The 23,998-nt window shown below is 45.1% G+C and overlaps 12 protein-coding genes across 12 annotated transcripts; 7 read left to right on the forward strand and 5 right to left on the reverse strand.

Moving 5' to 3' along the window:
* Window positions 1-7: 7 nt before the first annotated feature.
* V8C40DRAFT_248559 (aldehyde dehydrogenase family protein) lies at window positions 8-1,698 on the reverse strand. Its single transcript, XM_083216572.1, has one exon. The coding sequence runs from the start codon at window positions 1,496-1,498 to the stop codon at window positions 56-58; it is 1,443 nt and encodes a 480-aa protein (XP_083072353.1). The 5' UTR covers window positions 1,499-1,698; the 3' UTR covers window positions 8-55.
* Window positions 1,699-1,882: 184 nt separating this feature from the next.
* Window positions 1,883-3,792, forward strand: V8C40DRAFT_248560 (general substrate transporter). The gene is made up of 3 exons (XM_083216573.1): window positions 1,883-2,269; window positions 2,332-2,357; window positions 2,413-3,792. Exons 1-3 carry the CDS (start codon window positions 2,045-2,047, stop codon window positions 3,746-3,748), a joined length of 1,587 nt encoding a protein of 528 aa, XP_083072354.1. The 5' UTR covers window positions 1,883-2,044; the 3' UTR covers window positions 3,749-3,792.
* A 1,318-nt stretch (window positions 3,793-5,110) lies between these two features.
* On the forward strand, window positions 5,111-6,217 carry V8C40DRAFT_275634 (glycoside hydrolase family 88 protein; the record flags this gene model as incomplete). The annotated part of the gene is made up of 1 exon (XM_083220748.1): window positions 5,111-6,217. One exon carries the CDS (start codon window positions 5,111-5,113, stop codon window positions 6,215-6,217), a length of 1,107 nt encoding a protein of 368 aa, XP_083072355.1.
* Window positions 6,218-6,427: 210 nt separating this feature from the next.
* V8C40DRAFT_280310 (alpha/beta-hydrolase) lies at window positions 6,428-8,059 on the reverse strand (the record flags this gene model as incomplete). The annotated part of the gene is made up of 2 exons (XM_083221383.1): window positions 6,428-7,700; window positions 7,815-8,059. The coding sequence occupies 2 exons, from the start codon at window positions 8,057-8,059 to the stop codon at window positions 6,428-6,430; spliced, it is 1,518 nt and encodes a 505-aa protein (XP_083072356.1).
* A 965-nt stretch (window positions 8,060-9,024) lies between these two features.
* V8C40DRAFT_280313 (Zn(II)2Cys6 transcription factor domain-containing protein) lies at window positions 9,025-10,811 on the reverse strand. Its single transcript, XM_083221384.1, has 4 exons — window positions 10,661-10,811; window positions 10,103-10,606; window positions 9,911-10,048; window positions 9,025-9,846 (listed from the first exon to the last, which is right to left on the reverse strand). The coding sequence occupies exons 1-4, from the start codon at window positions 10,712-10,714 to the stop codon at window positions 9,133-9,135; spliced, it is 1,410 nt and encodes a 469-aa protein (XP_083072357.1). The 5' UTR covers window positions 10,715-10,811; the 3' UTR covers window positions 9,025-9,132.
* Window positions 10,812-11,220: 409 nt separating this feature from the next.
* Window positions 11,221-11,919, forward strand: V8C40DRAFT_280315 (uncharacterized protein; the record flags this gene model as incomplete). Its single annotated transcript, XM_083221385.1, has 2 exons — window positions 11,221-11,346; window positions 11,407-11,919. The coding sequence occupies exons 1-2, from the start codon at window positions 11,272-11,274 to the stop codon at window positions 11,917-11,919; spliced, it is 588 nt and encodes a 195-aa protein (XP_083072358.1). The 5' UTR covers window positions 11,221-11,271.
* A 1,200-nt stretch (window positions 11,920-13,119) lies between these two features.
* V8C40DRAFT_275636 (Zn(II)2Cys6 transcription factor domain-containing protein) lies at window positions 13,120-14,716 on the forward strand (the record flags this gene model as incomplete). The annotated part of the gene is made up of 5 exons (XM_083220749.1): window positions 13,120-13,173; window positions 13,243-13,881; window positions 13,942-14,079; window positions 14,136-14,647; window positions 14,686-14,716. 5 exons carry the CDS (start codon window positions 13,120-13,122, stop codon window positions 14,714-14,716), a joined length of 1,374 nt encoding a protein of 457 aa, XP_083072359.1.
* Window positions 14,717-14,914: 198 nt separating this feature from the next.
* Window positions 14,915-16,935, reverse strand: V8C40DRAFT_39342 (uncharacterized protein). The gene is made up of 4 exons (XM_083222930.1): window positions 16,730-16,935; window positions 16,228-16,677; window positions 15,722-16,166; window positions 14,915-15,670 (listed from the first exon to the last, which is right to left on the reverse strand). The coding sequence occupies exons 1-4, from the start codon at window positions 16,893-16,895 to the stop codon at window positions 14,974-14,976; spliced, it is 1,758 nt and encodes a 585-aa protein (XP_083072360.1). The 5' UTR covers window positions 16,896-16,935; the 3' UTR covers window positions 14,915-14,973.
* Window positions 16,936-17,478: 543 nt separating this feature from the next.
* V8C40DRAFT_275637 (uncharacterized protein) lies at window positions 17,479-18,576 on the forward strand (the record flags this gene model as incomplete). Its single annotated transcript, XM_083220750.1, has 2 exons — window positions 17,479-18,371; window positions 18,459-18,576. The coding sequence occupies 2 exons, from the start codon at window positions 17,479-17,481 to the stop codon at window positions 18,574-18,576; spliced, it is 1,011 nt and encodes a 336-aa protein (XP_083072361.1).
* Window positions 18,577-19,066: 490 nt separating this feature from the next.
* Window positions 19,067-19,993, reverse strand: V8C40DRAFT_39347 (nuclear transport factor 2 family protein). Its single transcript, XM_083222931.1, has 2 exons — window positions 19,905-19,993; window positions 19,067-19,836 (listed from the first exon to the last, which is right to left on the reverse strand). Exon 2 carries the CDS (start codon window positions 19,626-19,628, stop codon window positions 19,152-19,154), a length of 477 nt encoding a protein of 158 aa, XP_083072362.1. The 5' UTR covers window positions 19,629-19,836; window positions 19,905-19,993; the 3' UTR covers window positions 19,067-19,151.
* A 371-nt stretch (window positions 19,994-20,364) lies between these two features.
* On the forward strand, window positions 20,365-21,701 carry V8C40DRAFT_248572 (NAD(P)-binding protein). The gene has a single exon (XM_083216574.1). It carries the CDS (start codon window positions 20,465-20,467, stop codon window positions 21,611-21,613), a length of 1,149 nt encoding a protein of 382 aa, XP_083072363.1. The 5' UTR covers window positions 20,365-20,464; the 3' UTR covers window positions 21,614-21,701.
* Window positions 21,702-22,141: 440 nt separating this feature from the next.
* V8C40DRAFT_248573 (uncharacterized protein) lies at window positions 22,142-22,729 on the forward strand. The gene is made up of 2 exons (XM_083216575.1): window positions 22,142-22,363; window positions 22,441-22,729. The coding sequence occupies exons 1-2, from the start codon at window positions 22,177-22,179 to the stop codon at window positions 22,653-22,655; spliced, it is 402 nt and encodes a 133-aa protein (XP_083072364.1). The 5' UTR covers window positions 22,142-22,176; the 3' UTR covers window positions 22,656-22,729.
* Window positions 22,730-23,998: the final 1,269 nt, after the last annotated feature.

Raw genomic sequence — 23,998 nt, forward strand, 5'->3', positions numbered from 1 at the left:
ATCTATCTGTAATTACACTTTCATATTATCCACCTATTGGAATACAATAAGAAAACTAAAGCTTTAGCGTCACCGACTTTACTTCAAAATACGATTCCAACCCCATGTGGCCGTTCTCTCTGCCAGTACCAGACTCTTTCCAGCCACCAAAAGGCATGTCATACGGACCCGTTTCACTGCTACAGTTCACCGTGATCATACCCGCCTCAAAGGCCTTCACCAGCCGAAATGCCCGTGACACGTCTCGTGTAAACACGGTGCCGTGAAGACCATACTGTGTATCGTTACACTCTGCTATCACTTCGTCTTCTGTATCAAACGGCTGGATAGCAACAACTGGCCCAAAGACTTCCGTTTTCAGAATATTCGCACTTTTTGGAACTTCAACGAAGATCGTAGGCTCGATGTAATAGCCTTTATCCTTGGTTCGACAACCTCCCGAGATCAAGGAAGCACCTTCGTTCTTTGCCTCATCAATTAGTCTGAGAATATTGTCGAACTGTGTCTTATCTACTTGTGGACCGAAGTTTGTCGATTCAAGACGTGGGTCGCCGACATTAATGTCCAGAAATTTAGGTTTGAAAGTGTCCACGAATTTGGTGAATACTCCTCTTTGAACGTATATGCGCGAGTTTGAAACGCATATCTGACCAGAGTTGAACTTGATGCTGGCTGCGACAGACTCAGCCGCCTTTTCCAAATCTGCATCATCGAAAATGACGGCTGGATTCTTGCCTCCAGTTTCGACACAGACTCTCTTCATATTACTCTTTGCGGCCGCTTCCATAAGCATCTTCGCCGCGCGGGTTGAACCCGTAAAGGAGATCTTGCGAATTTGCATGTGGCTTGACAATGCGTGCCCGGCCGTATGACCAAACCCAGATAACACATTAATGACACCCGGGGGGAAGCCAGCTTCGGCTGCTAGAGCTGCAAACTTCAGAGATGTCAAAGGTGCCTTCTCTGAAGATTTCAACACAATGGTGTTTCCTGCCACCACGCAGGGAATCACTTTACCGCACCACATGACGATGGGCACGTTCCAAGGAATAATGGCTGCACAAACGCCAAACGGCTGTCGTAGAGTAAAGGTAACAAATCCCGGGGTGTTCAAGCTTGTTTCTCCGTGGATGTCGTGTGCCAAACCAGTCGCATGTTTGATACCGTCGATGGCGCCAGAGACGCATGGCAGATAGGAAGATATTGGTATTCCCATGTTTGATGCTTCTAGCTGCGCGATCTCATTCTTGTCCCGGTCAAGGAGTTCGGCGAACTTAAGGCACTTTGATATTCTCTCAAACATAGACAAGTCTCTCCATGCTGGGAACGCGGCTGCGGCTGCTTGGACTGCTAGGTCTACATCTTGCTCGTCTGCTTCGTGGACATCGACAATCTTTTCCTCAGTTGTGGGGTTAAACACGGGGAACGTCCTGCCGCTTTTTCCAGGAAGCCATTCTCCATTAATGTGAAGGCGTGTCTCAATGTTTCCAGGACTCATGTTGCTGAGTTCCCCTAGTGTTGGTAGACTTGATGAATGGGAGTGTGAATCAAGGTTGGGTCACTGTATAGACCGGTTTGCAGTAAGCGGTAAGCAGTAAGCGGCAGCCAATTGCTGTGAATAGAGAACTCGGACCTCAAAGTTCATGTCCTTAGAAACTTTATGCTCTGCAATGTAAAGTTATTAGTACTCGCTTACCACTGAGCAACTCGAGTTGTGGGGTTAGAGGCACACGACTTCCATGAGGGGGAAGACGGGGACCGGTCCGGCGATATCGCCGCCCCGGCGCCGTCGTAACTTCATTTGTCCAGCCACGTTTAGTCTCCACACGTACCTGGGGATACCCCATGGGGAAAATAGGGAATCTAAACCGAAAACAATAATATTGAGAGAAATGGCGGGCTGATGCATCAACCCCAGATTCAGAGTTTTATAAAAGTCGTGGGGTCTGATCTTTGTTTCAATCAGTTGAGCATGAGACTATCCACTCTCTGAGATCATCATTTACTACCTCGTTGCTCAATCTTATCAGCTTTCACTGAAGCTATGACTCAGGACGACGAAAAGCTGGGTTCAGCTGGGAATGTCCGCCATCGTTCCTATACAGAGGATGTGGACGATACTGTCCATGTCACACAATTGCTGGGCGAAGCCAAGCCCAAGCTGTGGACTAAACGCATGTTCCGCCTCTACGGTATCCTCTTGCTCGGGTATCTCTGCATTGTCTTGCAAGGATATGATGGCTCTTTAATGGGCGCCATCAATGCAATGGTGCGAATCAACCCGATTGCTGCTTTATTATCTAGAGTATTCTTGACTGACAACTAGAGCAGCCACAATACCAGCAATTCTTTGGGTTGTGAGTCGCATATGTAAACCCCGGACCATTCACTTGCTGACCACCTCGAATTCAGAAAATCTGCCGGATCGTCCACAGGATTAGTATTTGCCATCTTCAACATCGGAAGTCTCTCTGCCCTTCCATTTGCAGGCCCAGTCAATGACTATTGCGGTCGACGATGGGGAATAATGGTTGGTTGCGGCCTCGTTATCGTCGGCACATGCATTCAAGCTCCGTCCCTCAATTCACGAATGTTCCTCGGCGGCCGTTTCCTTTGTGGGTTTGGACAAGGCTTCGTGAATGTCTCCGCCCCGACATTTGTTGCCGAAATGGCTCATCCGCATTGGCGTGGCCCATTATCCGGCTTGATGCAGACCAATTATTTTGTTGGCTCCATCATCGCCAGCTGGATTACTTACGGCACAGCATTCATCAACGGAGAAGGCTCATTCAGGATCCCTTTGTGGCTACAGATGGTCAGTTCTGGTATTGTCTTCTTCGGCATCATGTTTAGCCCTGAAACACCCCGTTGGCTTATGGCACATGGGAAAGCCTCCCAGGCTGAGCAAGTTTTGGCGGAGCTCCATGGAGAGGGGTCCGTGGACAATCCATTCGTGAAACTCCAGATGGCCGAAATGAACTCCCAAATCGGTCACGACGGCTCCGACAAGCGCTGGTGGGACTATAGAGACTTGTTCAACACGCACGCCGCTAGACGCCGAATGATTTGTGTCGCTGGCATGTCGTGGTTTGGCCAGTACTCAGGAAATGCCCTTGTGAGCTACTACTTTCCGGTCATTGTAGCGCAAACCGGTATCACCAATCCTCACACGCAGCTGCTTCTCAACGCGTTAAATCCTGTTGTTTCCTGGTTTGCCGCCATTTCTGGAGCCATGCTCCTCGACAGAGTTGGCCGCCGTCCCTTATTAATGAGTGGCGTGTTGGGAATGGCAGTTTGCCTGGCCATTGTCACGGGCTGCACGAAGCTCTCCGTAGATACGGCTAACAAGGCGGCTGGCAATGCTGGTATTTTCTTCATTTACCTATTCAGCGTCATCTTTTCAATCGGTCTTGTCCCCTTACTTCCATTCTACATTGCCGAAACGCTCCCTACAGAGACTCGTGCCAAGGGTACGGCGGTTGGGGCCGTTGTCTCGTCCTCAGCTAGTATTCTCGGACAGTACACAACCGCTGTGGCTATTGAGAAGATTGGGTACTACTATTACATTGTATTTATTGTCTGGGATGTGATTGAGTGTTTGATCATTTATTTCTTCTTTGTGGAGACGAAGAATCGGACCTTGGAGGAGATGAACGAAATTTTTGCGTCTCCGAATCCTGTCAAAGCTTCTTTGAAGAAGCGGGATATGGTGGAGGTGGTCCAGGAGACTGTCAAGGGGGTTGAGTAGCCGCTTGTCATAAGCGTTACGATTACGCGCCCTGGTGGGCACACACTTATTACTTACATCTCTGTTCATGAATTGTTGCGATATATAATGGTGTATGTCACAATTAATAGTATCCCTGCATTCAATGTGTCTTATACTTAACGGCTATTCGAGAGTGTGAACTTCAAGTAGGCGATATCTTGAAGCCTTCATTTCATTGATCCGTGCTCGATGACTTGCAATCAGCAAGTTTCGCAGGCATTCCAAGCCCAGTCGTTCCAGATATCAGGCAGCAGGTTGCCTTCATCTGTTTAAATTTCTCTCCGTGTCAATGTGAGGAAATTTGCATCACATTCTAGGAGTTTCTTACCCTACCATCCAGCGGGGTGAGCTTTGAAGGATTTGAACTTCTCCTAAGCCAAAAGCTACTACACATCTGCGGCCAATAACTGCTTAATGTGGGATCCATTTATTAATGATGGCTGAAGTGTGTTTAAAAATAGCCCATCTTGGCGTTGTCCACCAATATGCAAAGGTCTTACATTCAACAGCTGAGAGCCACGGCAGGGGGACTAATTGTCAACAGAAATCCCGCGAGATTCGCAGTTTTTTTACGGCATTCTTTACTCATAGCTGTCTTCCTGTTGAGTAGCAGTTAAATTATTAAGCGAGGGCCGCTTCGTTGCATTCTCATAGCAGTAGCGAATACTTGTCACCTCGCGTCAAATAGTAGATTAAAGAGTGGCTATTACGAGAAACACAAATGATGTGGTGTCGGTGGCTGAGCCTTGTACAGCACAAAATATGTCGGTTGCCGTGATTATCCCAGAAAGAAACTACGGACAAAGTCCGCCACTTGAGAAATGGATTTCGTTCTGCGATGACCTATGATCCGACGAACTGGTCTACCGTTAACCCTGAATCCTGGTTACAATTTTGACTAACTCTTTGCTTAGAGTCAGTTACCGCCAACGGGCATATTGTCGCGCCGCTCCCTGTGTAATAGCACCATCGCACTGCACCGGCGAAATTTCCGGGCCGCGTCCGGTTCTAGTTATTACTAGTTCAAGGAAGGTCGGAGGCTGAGAGCAGTGAGGACATTAGCTAACCTATAATTTCACGCCGAGCACACCTATGGTGAGGAGATACCGTTCTTCTATGCATAAAATATTTCAATTATTTGATTCACTTGCATTTTAAAGCCCCCTTCATGTTTTTCTAGAGAATACTGCTATCAACATGCTCGAAAACATCACCATTCTTAGTCAATTGGCGCCACCCGAAAAGGGGATTTTGACTGACCAACACTTCCCTACGAGCCGTCAGACAAGCTTGCAGCAGCTTTGTAACGATGTCCTCAACCACATCGCCGCCGCAAAAGTTATGCGAGTCGCATTTCGTCCACCACCCACCAACGGCCACTTCCCACATCGGACAGACGGCACTCAGTTCCTCTATCGTTACGAACCATCTCACTGGTGGACTTCTGGGTTCTTCCCCGGATCACTTTGGCTCCTTTATGAGCGCTCATTGCGTGTCAATCTTTCATTCTCATCGGACGAGATCCTTGCACAGGCACTGAAGTGGCAAAAGGGCATGGAACAGGAGCAATATAATCAGGAAACGCACGATCTTGGTTTCATGATTCTTCCTGCATTCTATCGGCATTACAAACACTTTAATAATGCTGCTAGCAAAGAGATTATCATCAATGCTGGCGCTTCGCTTGCCTCGAGATGGAGCGAAAAAGTGCAGTGCTTGCGCTCATGGGACACATGTCATACCAAACGATTCAATTTCGAGAACAAACACAAGGATTTCCTGGTTATAATTGACAACATGATGAATCTTGATCTTTTATATATTTGCTCAGAATTGACGGGAGATGATGAGTTTCGGAGAATCGCAACCGCTCATGCTCATACAACGCTACAAAATCACTTACGCGAAGACAGCTCCACTTACCATCTTGTCAATTATAATCCGGAGACGGGAGAGGTAAAGGGTCGGTACACAATCCAGGGCTACGATGATAGTAGCTGCTGGAGTCGAGGCCAGGCTTGGGCGTTGTACGGTTATGCAACCGTCTACAAGTACACAAAGGACAGCAAGTTCTTAGATGCAGCAAATAACTGTACTAGATACTTTTGTGACCGCATTGGAAACAACCACGGTGCTGTGGTCTGGGACTTCGATGCGCCACGATCTCCAATCATTCTAGACACATCGGCCGCGGCCATTGCGTGTTCAGGAATACTACTGTTATATCAGCTGACTGGTGACAGCCGCTATCTACCATGGGTAACGCAAATGATGAGATATTGTTTGTCACAAACGTTAGCCCCCGACGGTAGCGATACGGTTCTCAGACACGCTACTGTTAACAACAATAAAGACGCGATTGAACAATCTTCTCAAACGGGGCTGGTATACGCCGATTATTATTTGTTAGAAGCTGGGAATAGGTTGCTCGACATAGAACTGGACTAGACACAATAGATCAAGTTTATCTACTAATGGCTATCAACAAATAAAGTGAAAGCATTAAGATAACCCCAAGCTGCAAGTGTCTCGATCTTGACTCTTACTCTATGCCTTCTGGACTGCGTTATGTTTGACAAATTATGCTTCAAAGCAGAATGAGACTCAGTAGCTGACCAATCAACTACCGATAGTACCACCGTACCCAATATATCAATACTAAGATTGATAGATAGTACCGTCTTTCGGAATAGATCCATTTGCCAGGAAAGCAGTAATGGCACCAGCTGTGTCACCCTGGAGCGAGAAGCTCGTGTGGCCGCTACCATTTCTGTAGATACTAAATGCGGTGGGCATATTTGCCCGCATACCAAGGCCCCAAGGCGAAACCGTAGCTTCATCGTAGAACGAATTGACTAGCATCACTGGAGGAAGAGACCTTTGTCTTATCAAGTTGAAATCTCTTGGTGGATTCAATGGTTTTACCGGCCAACCGGTACAGACGGTGAGTGCTTGAGAAACAATTCCCATGCCGCGAGAGTGAGGGGCGATAAGAGGTGTGACTGTCCAAATGTTTCGAAAATCTTCAACACTAAGCACTCGATCAGATCTGTCGGAGCATGTGATAGCTAGCTCGGAGAATACTGTAGTATTAGCTGGCGGTGGTTTATTCTGAAAAATGACTCCCGATCTTTCTGAATAGGTGTAGTTAAGTGCATATGAGACAGCCTGATAATTGGTTTTGCTAGTTGGATCAACGTGTGCACCGTCATGCAAAGAAGTCTCAATGGCAAGCATAATGAGCCAGTCGGAGACTGCACTACCATCGCCGCAGACCCCGAGTAAGTCATTGCAACCCGTCGAAAACAATTGCCCTTTTGCCGCTGTGTCAATTATCCAATCTAGTATAGCAGCCTGATCTCGGCCGTAAAGTGCAGATGTTGTTGTTGCATTACACCATCTGAAAAAGTCGGCAAGGACGGCGTCGAGTCCAGCCGCGAAAGTCGTCATCCGGTCCTCTTCATGCATATGACGATTAGTCACACCATCCAACACCATTCGACCAACGTGATCTGGATACATATCTGAATACTCAGATCCAATCTGTGTGCCGTAGGAAAGACCTAAATAATTGAATTTGTCGTGTTCGAGGGCCTGTCGAACCATTTCGTAATCGTGAATAGCCTGATCAGTCCCTAAATGGTTTATCAAGGGACCAGTCATGTTGACACAGGTCTCCCCCCATTCTTTAGCTCTTGCCATTGTTTCATCGTAAGTTTGATGATCTTTAATCATTGGCCACTGCACCTTGGTGTACAGATCTTTGTCGCATTGAACTGGATTGCTCCTACCAGTTCCTCTCATATCTACGCCAATGATGTCAAAATTTTGCACCAATGGCAACCAATGCCTTAAGTTGCCTCCTGTAGACAGTGCGTTTGCGAGCTGGGATGGTGTTTGCACGTTTGGTTCGCCAGGCCCGCCATTTTCTCTATTCGCGGTGTGTTAGCTTATAGAACAAATACAGTCTCACTGTTTATCACTTAAGATTCAGGTCTGGAGATGGTTGAAGGTATTCGTATACTAAGTAGTGTTTGAAGCTTACATGTACAGCCCTTGCCTGGGACCACAGCCTGGATTAGTAGCTTGAAGACGGGTGAGACTAAGAGTAATAGTCTCTCCATCAGGAATTGCGTGATCCAACGGTACTTGGATCTGTCCACATTCAACAGGGCTGGTAACACCGACCGGGCATTTGATCCATTCGACTGTAGGATTGTGGGCCCAAGCAGTAATTGAAAAGCTCAGAGCGAGCGCGATTCTCAAAGGAATGGGTCTTATTCCAGCCATGATGAGGAAGCTTAGACACTCAAAATTGAAATGTTGAGGGGCTTGACTAACCATATAACTGATCATCTCGGTACTGATGGTTAAGCACGGCAGCGGCCTCATTATATAGTCATGAATGTCTAAGGGGGAGATCTATGTCAGTTTGCTATATTACCAACGCCATTAAGCTTACGAAGCTTCCAACCCAAATACAAGAGTCGCCCTCCGTTTCCTTTGGAATGTCTCAAGTTTTATGACATCAGGAACTCGCCAGCGCATCTCTTACCAAAAATCGCCCTAGGTGGAGTAGGTGGCAAGAGTACTAACTCATGGTAGTGCAGCATATGCAAGGCAGAGCTGGATTTGCCTGAAGAACCGAATGATTATACACTAGGGGGCCTGAAGGATCGCGAGTATCAGGTAGAACTTGACGGGGGGTAGACGGTGGGCTGTAATTAACAGTACATAAGGTATACCAAGGCCAACTTGGCAAAAGAAAAAGCCCCTTGAGCTACTAGAAGATCTCCATCAGATTATAGGATGAGCGGAGCCCTCGCGGCATGGAGCGCACCTCTTTCCTAACCAGACCATTGAATCTCTGGTAGAGTAAATTCGGGTTTTTTTTCTCCAAGTTGAATGATATGCTTGGTTTTGAGCTATTTATATTAGACCGGAGAACATAAACCAAATATCGTGCATGGATATAAACCATTCAGAATTTTACAAAGCCCATTTGTTAGTCGAATGATCCTAATGGAAGCATTTACCATAAGAACCCTTTAAGATGCAGGTCGTAGTCGCGTGACGTATTTGGAAAGACATGCGCATGATTCATCATTGCAGAGAGTAGTACGGCACTCTTTTGTAGGTCCGTAAGAATGCGAGAGCCACAAGGTTCATATGGCTACCAAGAGTACCCTCTTTACTGCCCCTCGTTTTCATTATCTTACCTATATATAGCTTATACTCACAACTATATCAACTGTTCTTATTCATATCTTTTTATTCCCTCACCATCGTTTTCAACATTGTCTTTAGACGGTTTGCATATCAATTTTTACTTGTTGATCAACCACTGAATCTTGATGCCTGACCTATCTCCCAGTTATCGTCTTTGCCCAATTAATTATCCTTTCTGCATTCCATCGATCTTGCAACTGCTCTTTATGATCCTCAAACTCATATAACGCATTTATAATAAATTCTCTTTCTTGTCCGTTACAGGCTTCGAATGCCAACACAAGTGGTACCACTATTCCAGCACCTTCGAGGGGCTTGAATTCACGGAAATATCTGATGCATTTTGCTATTCGATGGCTTAACCCGGTTATTTCTAATTCAGCCACGGGATCCCAAATGGCAGTAATTGACATAGCCTGGTTAGCAATGCGGCAAATACCGATTCGTACCGTAGCGTACAACACAAAGCTTAGTGCGTCTTCTGGGTATGAGAATTGGTAATACGTGAGAAATGGGGATAACGGATCAACCTGTTCAACTGGGACCCCGCGATCCCGCATCTCTGTAACTTGCAGATGATCAAGTATTCGTACACCGTTCATCTCCAACGCTGTTTCATTGCTAATATCCTTTATAAGCGCAAGTGCTTTTTGTGAGTTTTTAGTCCGCTGGGCTGTCCTCAGCTTGGCGACTAATCCACACCAGCGACAGAGCCTGGCTGACAGACGAAAGATCTCTGTTGCACTTTTGCTTTCAATCATGTGACAGTCCAATGCTTTACTCATAACGGTTTGCCACTCGGACATGTGATACACATTTGGCCGACCATAGAGTAGAGAGTGCATATTCTGCCATCGTTTAAATAAGCTAAGGTTAACACAAAATCCAAGACATATAATCTCATTGACATACTAGTAAGCGAAAGTTATCGAACATCAAAGAAACATCTAGGTCATCGTCTAGATTTGGCGGCCCTCGGGCAACCATAATTGCATTTATTCCTTCTAGGTGTTTGTCTTGGCTTGTTTCTGCTTCTGGTTCGTAGGTAGTCTGCAAGAGTGAATCGTTAACCTCAATGACAGCACCAACCATATTTACACTTACCACAACTCTGTGAATTATGGATATGGCTGCCAAGACCGGCGTAGTAATTCCGTTGCTGGGACCTTGTAATGCTTGAGCAAGCGACGCCAATGCTTGACTGTATGCTCTTCGATCGAACAACTCCTGTGGATATATGCCACGTCGATGATTCGTATAACACGATACCATAAACCTCACCGCATTGCATAACACCTGATTGCCAATCATATATCGCGGTAGAAGGGTGAATGACTTCTTGGACAATAAAGCATCAAGGTTCATATCTTTGCTAGTATCAATAACGGCAATCAACTGGGCTATGGAGCCATCTGCCTCGTTCCCAAGTGATGGACAGATGGCAGACTTCGGTTGATAGACTGAGTCTGGCATGACACAACTTTCCTCGGAGATGAATGACCTTATTGAGTTTGGCGCTCTGATATAAACAAAGCGATTGGTTGGTTGACCGGAGCATTCAAAACCTTTCCGCTTGCAATAACCACACACAGGCCAGTTTTCGTCACACTAAAATATTAGAAGCATTTCAGGAGAATTAAGGTAATGCAATATCTCGCACACCTTAATTTTACGCCTTGCGCAAGTCTGACATCTGTTACTCAAGGTAACACCCATGTTTGAAGACCAATGCGTGCCCTGGTGTAATGCTGGGACAGGGTGGAAGAAGAATATTTAGCTTAAACACAATTTCCGTAACAATCATAACATCGACAGCTAGAATGGTGGATATGATTGGAAAAAAGAGAAAGTTTAAGGGGCATGCTCCAGAATGTTGTACCTGCTGTATTTTTATTGTGCCTTCGATTATGCCTTGTGGCCTCCACATTGTTAGGATTATGGGTACTCTGTCAACAAGTGGGTCGACTTCAGATGTTGTAAGATCAGCCTTCTCGATACCCTTGAAACAAACTTGGCTTATGCGTGCGCTGGTATGTACGAAAGAGGAATAATACTGCGCTACCCTTGTAAATCCAATAATATGTGACTCTTCGTTAGGCGACGACTTCAAAAGAACAAAGGTTGAGTTTAAAATTGAAGTATAAATAAAGCGATTCTCCGCCTCAATTAAAAATGACAACTTCAAAACGCCCAATTGCTTTTACAAAGAGCCGATTATCCCCAGCATTTTGGAGCTACACAAGACCACTGGTTTACTTTCATTATATTCAAATATGCTTTCACTCTTTTATACAACTAGTATTCTCGCTGTGCTCTGCACGCCAGCTGTGGCCTCAGTTGAAAGCAGGGTAGGCATAATCAGCACTGATGTCGCCCTTAGTAGTGACAAACTGACTTCTTGGGAACAGGACTTCGCCTGTGGCGATGGGATGGGCCAGATTCAGGGTCTGAAAAACAACGTCTGCTGCCCCGGCGTGATGAAGACCGCACCTGGAAAGACGTACTGTTGCATCGGGGGCACTAATGACAACTGCGGCCAAGTGACCTGCTTCACGGATCTCAGCTCGTGCCAACACACTGTCGATGTCGACTCTCCAGATTATAAGGATCAAATCCAAAAGTTGACTGGGAAGAAACCCTCTAACCCCAGTGGAGGCTCCAGTTCTGGATCCGGAAGTTCGTCCTCATCTGGTGAGTCAGGCTCCAGTTCTGCCACCACGCCTTCCGCCTGTTCTGCTTCAGGCTCATCCACTAGCCCTACGTCACCTCCAACAATCGCCGCTTCTGCTACATCAGAATCCATCACTTCATCAACACTGGTGCCCACCGCTAATCATCAAAATACAGCTGTCGAAGTAAAAGCTGCTCTGGCAGCGGTTATTGGCGTGGCTGTGGCACAACCAGTTTGGTATGCTCTCTAGGGTCTCTCTAAGATTGAGAGCAACCAGCCTCTGTAATTTCCATTTACACTTCTTGTCAGGCAGGGCATTGTCATGGGCCTATGCGTGTTCAATTTATCATATATATGTGTTTATTTATTTTTGAATAGCTCAGATGAAGAATTGCAACTACGGACCGTTTGCCATGGTTGCGGTGCCGTTATATCATATAGGCTCTCCAGCCATTTATGTAGTGGAAGTATTAAATATACTGTACAGTGTACTATAAGCCTGATGTTATCCTCATCCAACCCCAGTCCCTCAGTAACCTTGCCACTTGGCATATTCTCTGAATAAGTGACCCTTTGGTACAAATGCAGTTCAGTGTTTACTCTGATAGAGAATCTTCAGATTTGTTCTTCCACAGATATTCAGAAATCTTTAGTGGACGTGGGGCAGAGCCCATGTCCTAAGGGGTCTTCGTGGGGGTCACGGGAATGAAGGATTTATCCACGTTCCTGCCACTAATATAAATTAGGAAAGAAGTGCGCAGGTAACACACGTAAAAGGGAGAAAACAGGCATATCTTTATTGGACTCCCCAGTATTTTAGGTATTACATCAAAGTGACGAGCTTTAGTAGCAACAAGTGATTACATTCTGAGTGGCAAGAAAAGGTTATGGAGGGGCAATTGACTAGACTGGAGGGGCTTGTGTTCCCGCTCAATTGAGGTTTACTGAGTACACTGTGTTCCCTCGCAAGCACAGCCTCAGCTTATATTTTATTGAAGACATGTTATTGGATCATAAGAACATCTTTATGAAGAAATTCCACTGGCCAGTTTTGTCAGGAAGACAGCCCAGTACTTTTGAAAAGTCGCTGCCTAGTTATTAGGGCTCTCTAATGACTAATCGCTAGAGGTATACAAGTGACAGCTCGCTATAATATTACATCGGCCAGTTTCTACCCATGTTGTTTTTTTATTTTGGATTGTCTTATTTTCCAATTTTTTTTTGTTTGGCTTATTTATTTTCTCTCTATTATCCATGCACTTCTTCCACTTTGTTCCTCATTTGATTACTTTATTTCCGAAACTTTGATGACAGTAGTCAGTCATTCCGTCCACTTTATCAGCAAATCGAGACTTTGGATATCTGTTCTTATATAACAAAAAGACTTGTCTGTGTCGAGCATACTTGCCAATATTTAGAGTGAAACGAGGTTGCTTGTGGAGACAAAGCAATGGGATTTCCTCTAAGCAATCGATGTCAATATTGTGCAAGGCGGAAGATCAAGGTAAGATCAATATTTTACTTGCTTTGGATATCTTCTGTGATACGCTGACTGTCGCAAACGCTTCTACAGTGTGATGAGAAGTGGCCGACATGTAGCAATTGCAAATCCAGAGATCGCATATGCTCTGGTCCGCCGGATGACCGCTTTGTACACATCCAGTTCCAAGAGCCGACTCAAGCTTGTTACAACCTCTGCGGGCAGAAGGCGACAGATGATCCAAGGCAATTGTCTAGGCCATCAACGAGATCTCTGTCGCCTTTTCAACACAAGATCAAGGGATCTCGCTACTCCAACTCATTCATCAATGTATATTCCTGCTCGAATAATGGAACGAAGGCCACAATTTGGAAAAGGCGAGATCCGAAATTAAGCATAAGCCCTTTGCTCCAGAATTGCGCTGATAACGCTGTTTGGAAGCTCATAACTGTCGCTCTGAATATGGAAGACGTAAACCTATACGCTTCATTATCGAAGAAATCGTACTCTCTACTGCCTCGCTACATGCGAAGTAGCACTGCGTTATGCGACGCAGTGACATTGATGATAGAAACCTATTCAAATCACCAACGTGGCCTCCCCGCACAAAAGCTTATTGACAGAAAGGCTTACGGGCAGGCCTTGAGATCTCTCAACCAAGGACTCCAAAGCTCCCAAAAGCAGCAAAATTCGGCACTACTGGCAGCTGTGTCTATAATCCATAGAGTGGTGGTAAGTTTTCCAGCGTTTAACCTCTTAGAGCTGTCGAGCACTAAGTCATCTTTTAATTAGGCCACATATGAAGCTGAGCCGGAGCACAATCCAAGCGTGCATTTGCGAGGAATATATGCGATTATGACAGCATGTGGGCCACCTCAGCTTGATGATGAGCTAGGCCTCTCTCTTGCATTAGACAATATTGGTACTCTGGTAAGGCAAAGATCTTGCTGTGTTTAAGTCAACTTTCATTACTCACATATTGCCAGTATATGGACTCTCTAGTAAGCAGTAAGCCCAATCTATATAATAGGCCTGAATGGCAGCGTGCTGTTCAAACTGCGTTAAGCTCTGGTATAATCGAAAATGAGACCAAAGCCGATATTTACCGCCTTGCACTAAGGACCAGCAATTGGCCATCATTGTTCAGGCGACTAGATGATATGGAGCAAATTGACGATTGCGAATCATCTGGCAATGCATTCATTGTGGCAAAGACAGCAACTGAAGAAATGAATCTTATCCAGCGGCTTGGTGAATTATGCTTTGCGTCTATGCGCAACCACGGCAAGGTTACTGAGCACCCTGATCGTGCATCGCCATTTCTCATCTGCTATACATTTGCGGAGCCCTTAATGGCAATGTTATTTATATTATATGCAATGGCGCGAATTGCCATAGGTTACGCTGTCAAGCATGTTTTGGCACTCAATGGAACCCATCGTCCTGACATTGACGCAGAAATTTCGGACATGAGCTTCAGAATAGGCAGATGCATTAAGTACGCACGCCAATTTAAGCCACTGTTTGGCTGTCGAGGATTTATATTGGCCCTGGTGCTGTCATTTGAGTCTTGTAGTGAGCAAGGGCGAGAGTGTGTTATAGATGCATTAAATGACCTTGAGCACTACAGAAACCCAGCGTCAAAACTTTGGTGTAAGCAAAGTATAATGTCATTGGCAAAATATATGACAGGAAGGGCTGTTAAAACCAGAAGTGTACGTATTAAACCGAAAGACAACAAAGGGAAAGCAAAATAGCTATATATCGATTATGTACATTCATAATAGAAAGAGGTGAACATACGTTAACAAACTGGATTCATTATTATTTATACATCGTACTATGACTTCTGGCAGCTCCAGAAGAAGCTTGAAAAATCTTTTTGCCTCGGTCGTCGTGGATAACATCAATCCACATAATATCTTTTAGCCGAGTGCGAACTGACGTCCAGCTAGAACCTATAGTTAAATTCGCAATCATCGAGTAGAGTAATTGATTGGTCGCATCATAGAAAATGAAAGCTCCCACAAAGAGCATCCAAAGTTTGAAGCTAGCTGCTTCTGTCGTCGAATCGTCCATCTCTTGAATGATTGAGTGATATTGGCTTTCCAAAAACTCATACCGAGAGCTACTTCCGGGGATATATAAAAAGATAGAAGCCTGGTAAGCAAGGAGACTAATACGGACGGTTTCATCCAAGAATTGCGTATCAAGGCGGTATCGGAGGAATAAGAGGCGGTATTGAATAGAAATCATGGCCTCTTGGAAAAGTTCTTGCTTGAGTTTGTTTTGTGAGCTGACGAACGTATTAACTAGCAGAGAAAATCTCTGCATGTCAATGAAAACAGTGAAGAGCTTATGGCTAATATTACCATGTAGCATATGCGCGATCGTTGAGGATATATTTGGTTGTGAATATGTTTTCTCGGGAATAACTTTGACGAAACATGAGTCCCACAATAAGTCGCCGTTGAAGAAAGTAGAGCGACAGCCAGTTTTCAAGGACCACCCCAAGTCAATGCTGGCAAATATAGTTAGTGAAAACTCATCAATATGTGCATTCGCGACCCACCGGCAGATCTTCATTTGTACGTGCCCGTTACTTCTAAACGCGCCCAAACCGCCCCTCGCGCGTATCATCTGGTTTAACCCTTTAATATGCGTCTTGCAAGCATTAGTGTCGCCCATTGCATCAGCTATCATGGCGAGGCTTATAACCACTGCCACAGTGCTGTCGTGGAGTTGCATATGACAATCTTGCAGTTGCTTATTCAAGAGACTAATAGTATTCCCCAAGTAACAGCGTGTCTCTGAGGAGAACTCGATGGCAGTGCTGGATGAGTTCAAACCCTTGGTCGACTTGAAAGACAGGATATCTTGGAAAGCGCTGACACTAAAGAGAATTGACTGTAGATAAGATTCCGCTTCAAAGAGCCAGCGGAAAAATCGCCAATTGAAGTTGTCGGACTCAACACACCAGTTGGCTGGATACATTATTTCTTTGACAGTCGTGAAATCTATGAAACAAATGTTGAGCGCCGTTTTTGAGAGGTTAATAAGCAAGAATATCCAACTTACATCTGTAAAGAAGGGCCTGCGAGGAGAAGTGTAGAGGACAGGCAAATTTGGTTAATGCCAGGTCGTGAGGTGGCTTTAACGGACTGGTAATCGCTAATACAGATACGATGGCGGCCTGGTTTCCGCAATCTTTGACACGCACTATAATTGCACTGCCATCGGCAGCAATGTGTGCCTGGTTTGTCGGTGTTGAAGTATAAACATTAATAGTGTCTGGGCAGTGAGCATTTTTGGTTTCGGTAGTCGGATCAGTCAACATGGCCGCTGCTGTTGATGTCGCTTTTTCCGCGCGCTCACTGAAATCTGTGACTTCTGACGACCCCTGTTTGAGCTTTTGGACACGGTGCCTTTTTTTGTTCTTTCCGCGCATGACATGGCTTCTAATAAGTTTTCGGACATTTGGATGCGGCTTTCCAACAGAATCAGAAGCAATAAACTCGAATGTCTCTGCTACGTTGAATTAGTGATATTCCGCTCTCGACAGGGGATTGGCGATGCATACTGCTGTCTCGAGATTGCAACGCTATTGGATGCCAGACCCGCCTCCCATGCGTCCCTTGGCTCTGGAGATCACCTTGCTCTTCAAACATCTCACGTTTGAGAGGATGAGTTGCTGTTGTGATACAGGTTGAATTGAGTGGGAAAGCCGATATTACAGGGATATTCATCACCAAGTAGTCGTTCAGGAAGAGTAAGAAGAGACAAGATTGTTTGCTTGAAAAGGGAACCAATCCAGACTTCAATGCGAGCTGATCCGCATGACACACGGCCTGTTAGTGCCTGCCCCATCATTTGGCTTCAATTCCGCGCCAAGACAAGATTGTTTCCCTATAATGGTAAAGCGTTGCAAGAGAAAAGACCCACTATCCCGAGACAGCCGCGCGTATTGGATAAGACGATGCGTTGCATTACCAGTTGTTCTGCTTTTAGAGCCTCTAAGCATCCTCGTTTAGCTCCACCATTTGTCACTCAGGCCCAATACATATATTCAAACGGGTATGGTGGAATTGAATTCCATGGACGGTTGGACTCACTGTGACGTTTCATTATTCAAGTCGGCATCAAGTCAAGCCGCGATGTCAAGATTGTTTTCCTGTTCCGTCAATGTTCAAATGTTTCGGCATGGTCCCAGATTGATATTTAACTACAACATGCCGGCTGGTGAACAGAACTTCTCTGATACCAACTACTACTCATTCTTTCCAATAACTTTGCGATTCGTATAATCTTTGCCCTTACAGACTCTTCAAAATGACTTCCAAGTCCTTTGACCTAGGCCGTGGCGATGGCTACCACTTCTTTCGCTCTCAGCTATCCAGGCCAATTCTTCCACCTCATGGGATATCCATTTCGGGACAGACAGCTATCCTTACAGGATCAAACACTGGGCTTGGATTTGCTTGCGCAAAATGGCTTTTGGAACTGAATGTTGGTCGCTTGATCATGGCCGTTAGAACCCCCTCCAAAGGCGAAGCGGCCGCGGCGGAGCTGCGCAAAAGACACAGAGGCGCCCAAATTGATGTCTGGCAACTTGATATGCTGTCATATAAGAGTGTGCAAGATTTTGCTGCCAAATGTCGGACATTAGATAGGCTCGACATCGCCATTCTGAACGCCGGAGTGATTGAACGGTCTTTCCAGCTGGGCCCACAAGGTCACGAGAAGATGTTCCAAGTCAACTATCTATCTACTGTTTTGTTAGCTTTTCTTCTTCTCCCAACTCTCAAAGAAAAGTCGCCACGAGGTCATCCTGGCCGCCTCACCATTGTTGGCTCATGCACAGCATATTTTACCAAACTACCCTACCGAGGCTGTAACCCGTTCTTATCAACTTTTGATGATCAATCTAAATTCAACACATCGGAGCAATATCCTGCAAGCAAAATACTTGCTCACTTCTGGATATTGAAACTTGCTGAAAGAGTCAAGAAGGAATTTGTGATTGTCAATTTGGTGGATCCTGGACTGGTGAGAGGCACCGAAATTAACAGAGGAGTCAACCCTATCATCAAAATGATTTTCGATACTGTTATGTGGGGTTTTGGTCGAACCATGCGGAACGGATCCAGCACCTACATTGATGCAGCTATATTGAGGGGTGATGAAACGCATGGCAGCTACTTGATGGATTGGAAGATACAGCCGTATGTATCTTATAACCTGTGAATAACCACTGTCAAGATATGGGCATACGACCTTGTGGTATAAAAAGACTAATTCTGTAAAAATAGTTATGCAACTCCGATATATGACAGCGAAGGTGAATCACTTGCGACGCGTATCTGGAATGAAACCCTAGCGGAACTAGCATTCGCCAATATCGAAGGCATCCTGAGTACTATGGCATGAAGAAATGAGATTTCAATTTTCAGTTCATACCTACATAAGAGCCGAGCTGCCACACAATAATGAGGCTCAACAGCAGCAAGGTTGGCTCTTAAACAAGTAGGTAGGCAAGTTTGTTTCAAGTTAAGATAAAACTTTATACTAAGAATAATTTTACATCCAATCACCCCTAAACTACCAGTACAGCTTTACGATTCCTCACTGTCTACCAAACCCAGTTGGCATCTATAGATACAACTTTTACTTATTTCTTTAGCAGTGTTTTCGATCTAAATGCCCAGAATGTTCTTCTGTCACTCGTCGTGGGATGCTCATATGTACCTTAATTATTTCTGTTTTTGCGGCACTAAGTTAACTCTAAGCCAGCTTATGGTGCAAATGTTTTAATTGAATCCACCCAATATGAAGATTGCAAAGACTGGGAAACAAAGATCCTGGCAATGATACTCAGTGATGATCCTAGAGAGAAAGCAATTGAAGCTTCAGTAGAAATGATCTTAGTTGACAGTAAGTCTATAGCGGCTGAGGTTATCTGAAGTAATTTATACTATCACCTAGTATTGAGTAAGTCATGTCAATCAGCTAGAAGGCTGCGTTACAGATTTGTCGCCCTGGGTCCAAATAACATCCAGCATCCAACGCTTGATCTTCCACAAACCATCCAATCCATCATATTTCAGATCAATTGAATATTCTCCGCAAACTAGAAACTTAGGACTCTCTGGATCTCTGCCTTTCCCAGCTGGGCAATGCTGTGCTAAGGCATAGGCCGTAAGTGAGGCAGCATCGGCCCCATTTTCAACCTGAACGCGAATGTTGCTAATCATGTGCGTTGTATCCAAGGGCCCAAGTGAGTCGAGCATGTTTTTGCGTATGTCAGACAGACCAATAAGTTTCATGTTTCGGTGTGGCACTTCGAGTGTCACATCTTCCGACGCAAATGCAGAATCGAAAAGGGCGACGTCATAGCGGTCTAAGCCTTTTACTGCGCGAAAGACGGCGTCAGCAATTGCTTCGCGATCGGTCAGTATATCTGATACGTGTCTTTTAGACATTGTAAAGATATCACTAGACTTTAATGACGGTAGATTAGGTATGATGAAAGCAAAGAGTAACTCGGGGTGCAAGCTTATTCGCAGAAGAGGAGCTTGAACAATGAAGAAGTCAAGCCGTGGATTCAGATTTTGAACGTTTCATTAAAAGGCCAGTGGAAAAGTGAGCTTCGCTTCAGAGTTGAATTGAAACGTGGTTAAATATCACAATCTTACTACCTCAACAGCCTATTAATAGTCCTTCAGACGAAATATGGGTTCAGGCTGGACAACACCCACCCAGTTTGAGCCAGTGGTTTTCGGAAGAGTATGATTCTTAACTCCGGATTGTGGTCTTCAGTATTCTTCATCTCGACAGACAGATTACTCGTCAGTCCTAGTTAGAATTTGCATACTCGATGAGGGGAACGAATACGTGCGGTATCTATTCGGAGCAACTGCTCTTAAATCCGAGCTGTAGGACTTTCCTTTTCTTTCAACTTGATGAATAGGCTGTTGTCTAGGAATGGCTTATTTTCGGCCAATCGGAGTTAGTCTTAAGCTGAGTGAGAAAATAAGTAACTCTAGTTGTCAATAGAAAGAATCACATTCAGTCCATGGAGACTCCGGAGAATGGTAACATTTTGATTAATGAGTGTATGCGCCGGAATTAAGTTATAAATTCCGTTTTATGAAAGGAAACCATTTACACTTTGCCTGGCCTTCATTCTGTATGATATTAAGGTACTTGAATACAAATATTTCATGTTGCCTCCCGTTCTCTGTGAAGGAAGTGGTTGCATTAACAGTCAACTAGTTCTCATGGTAGTCCTAGACTTTCGCCAACATTCAGCAACAACATGAGTATTCACCCAGATTTTCAGCTTCCTGAGACTTTCAGAGGTCTCCAGTTCACTTCTCCATCAAAGCCTGGATCCGTTGTCGAACTTCCTACGCCTCTGCCATCTGCCGGCTCAGTCATTTTACGGCCATTGAACTCACACATTGTGTCATATGCCAAAGAGGTTTTCAGTAATGGGAACGTCCGGGGTTACAAATATCCTCTTCCCTTGATTCCTGGTACCAACGGAATTTGTCGCATTGCTGCACCAGCGACAGATACACCTCATCTTCAAGTCGGAATGTTAGTCTATACATCCGGTATCATTCGGCCACGTGACAATCTCAACATGCTGCCACTGCTACAGGGCATTCATATGGGCGCTTCGCCGGAAGGCCAAGCGCTTATGAATGGAGAGTGGAGAAACGGCACCTGGGCGGAACTTGTCAAAGTCCCAGCTGAGAATATCCATGTGCTGAATGAGCATATCTTGACGAAGGAGTTGGGCTACACTTTTGAAGATCTCGGATATATCAGCACTCTCGCAGTCCCTTTTGGTGGACTCAGTGATATTGGCCTTCGACCCGGAGAAACGGTGATAGTGGCGCCCGCAACCGGGAATTTTGGTAGCGCGGCTGTGCTTGTTGCACTGGCGATGGGTGCGGGCAAAGTAATCGCTGTGGGCCGTAACGAAGCCAAGCTAAAACAGATTTGTCACGACACAAACCTAAGCAAAGTAGTGCCGGTCACTATATCGGAAGATCTGGGCGCCGATACTGCAGCTCTCCAAGCGCATGGACCAGTCGACGTGTACTTCGATATCTCACCAAATTCAGCGGCCAAAGCATTGTATATCAAAGCTGGTATTTCTGCCTTGCGTCGAGGTGGTCGTGTCAGCTTCATGGGTGGCATAATGAACGATATCGACCTTCCGTATCACATGATGATGTTCAAAGCACTAACTCTGAAAGGAACTTTTATGTATACGCCGCAGCAAGTAAATGAGCTTATTCGACTGATTGAGACCGGACTGCTTCCCATAGGGGAAAAGGGTAAAATACAAGTCAGCGGCAGATTTCCCTTGCATAAATGGGAGGAGGCGTTTGAGAATGCTAGCGAAGCTGGACCAATGAAAGCTACCTACTTTCAGCCGAATTTCAAGGGCTAAATGTGTTCTAGCGAAGAAGGGAAGATGTGTAAATGGAAACACACTACCTTTGACTTTCACATATTGTTCATTGTATTGCCAGAGTCGCATTTAAAGAAAATCTCATAGTTCTTTCTCTTTTTACGTCAAAGTGATATTGATACTCTGCTGGGCAATCACGATATTTTGCCTTCTTAAAGGCATAGCATCGCCCAATCTCCTATCTGTATAGGATAAGCAGGATAGCATTTGTATTGTGTCCATAAATTGTTTTCCGATCTTTGGAACATATCGTCCACAACATAGGAGGCTGTGCTAATCCGATATCTAGTCTATTGCCCGCTACGGATCTCATAGCTGTGTACGGACCCAGAATAAGCACTTATTTCCGAGAAAATAAGTCAACGCAAGGCCACAAAGCTGTGAAGGGAATACTGAGATGCAAATAAGGCTGCTTCTGTCAGCAATAGGACGCGCTTACTAAGGCCACATAATTATATAAATAGCTGATCATCTGTCCGTACAACTTTTGGTCAATTTCTACCCTTAGCATATCAGTTATTTTTGATCCTTCAGTCCACGACATGACAGCTATAATCTCACCCAGTAGGGCGGTCAGCTTAGTAAAGGCTACTACGTTCGACTTTTTCAACGAACGAAATGATACAATCCGCAGGTCTCTGATACAGGAGTATTGGAGACCAGACATCACTTGCCATACTCCTTTTGGCGACTTCAAAGGCTATGAGGCGATGGGAGAACTGTGGAATTGTATGTAACTGTCCTAAATCTAGAAGAAGGTTGGTTGCTTAAATCGCGCTTCGCTAACGATGGATCACTTTGTCTAGCACTTCATGCTGATGAGAAGAGTGAATGGATATTTAAACCGCGGGGGGACTTGTGGCTTAACGGAGATGTGATCATGCAAAGCTGGACGTATGGTAATGCAGATGGAATGCCTGGAATGGCAGGCTGGGATGTGATCATATTGGACGGCGATGGATTAGTCAAGGAGCTCTATGCTATGATCGAAGGCGTTCACACGCATGAATTCGCCTTGTAAGCACAGAACTTTTGCACTTCTGTACTGCTGATGATAGTCTTTTTGGGCGCTTGCATAGTACTAATGCTCAATGGCATATGCATCACTAATACCTAAAATAAAGATACCAGTTGGCGTAAGTTTTTGTGCGTTGTAACTTTCGTAAAACTCGAGGACTCTAGTGAGCAAAGCACGCAATGTCATGGGCAGCCTAGCTTTTTCCGAGTCACAAGGCCATTGCAAAATGATACCAGGTGACGCCTGAAGCCTTGCCTGTTAGGGGCACTGGCGCCCATCTATTGACAAGAACCAGAACAAATGTTCTTCGCTAGTCACTCTGCCCATAATATGATCATACGCTTGCCAACTTGGAGTTACAGCTGGACTGGCTTCGGCAATACAGGCGGAGCACTTTATGCGGAGCACAGATCCGGAACGCCAGTTTAGGAAATCTAACCCCTTGTCTGCGGGGCATAATCATGATCCTGTGGAACCAAGTTTTATCCCGCTCGGAGTATGTAGGGCTGCCTTAGAGGCGTTAACCAATGGGGAGGTCAAAGACCTATTGGCAAACCGACAAGCCCAATTTGCGGACCGTTTTAGTTGACGCAGTCCAAGGCCACCAGTCAGGAGATGCATGTATCGACCGGAGAAAGCCAATCAGGATTGAATTTAGTTTGGTTTTACATTACCCCTCAATCTGACGGCCCATACCACTTCTCTAGGCGTATCGCTATCGCAAATTGATGACATACCAAGTAGATAAGGTAATTCATTCATGTTTCGAGGGATTATCGTCATCCTGGCGATATCCATACAAGATGCTGCGAAGCCACGTTGCAAACAGTATATTTCCAAATTATAGCATGTCTTCATTCCTACCAGAAGGATTAGTCGTCGCCATTGAAGCTAACGGTTACATTGTCGGGGTATCGACAAATATCCTCTTGTAACATGGTTATGGTGTTCGTAGAAGGGTTTGGGTTTGCTTCACATGGCAGCGCTTACCCTGCACGAAGTAGTTAATGAGTGTATTTTTCCATTTGCCGGTCGTTATATTTAGACGACCACCCCCGAAATTATGCACAGGTGGTATCCAAACAATGATACTATTCCTCAGTCAATAAACGAGCTGGCTTTTGACATTGGCCAAGTCGTTAATTCGCGTAGCATTGAGGCATTGAGAATATGTGACAAGTCTGGATTTACTCTGTTGTGGAAACTATCATAGAAGCTGTGAGCTAGATCATCGAGGACAAACCAAGAAATATTCCAAAGACGCGGACAAACCTATGCTTGGAGGCAGTTGCGAGCTCGATGGTACACGAAATTTGAAGGGGAGTGTTTATAAATCCCTTATTCAT

This window comes from Trichoderma camerunense (genome assembly GCF_050948025.1).
Source record: "Trichoderma camerunense strain CBS 138272 chromosome Unknown V8C40scaffold_11, whole genome shotgun sequence".
Lineage (NCBI taxonomy): Eukaryota > Fungi > Ascomycota > Sordariomycetes > Hypocreales > Hypocreaceae > Trichoderma > Trichoderma camerunense.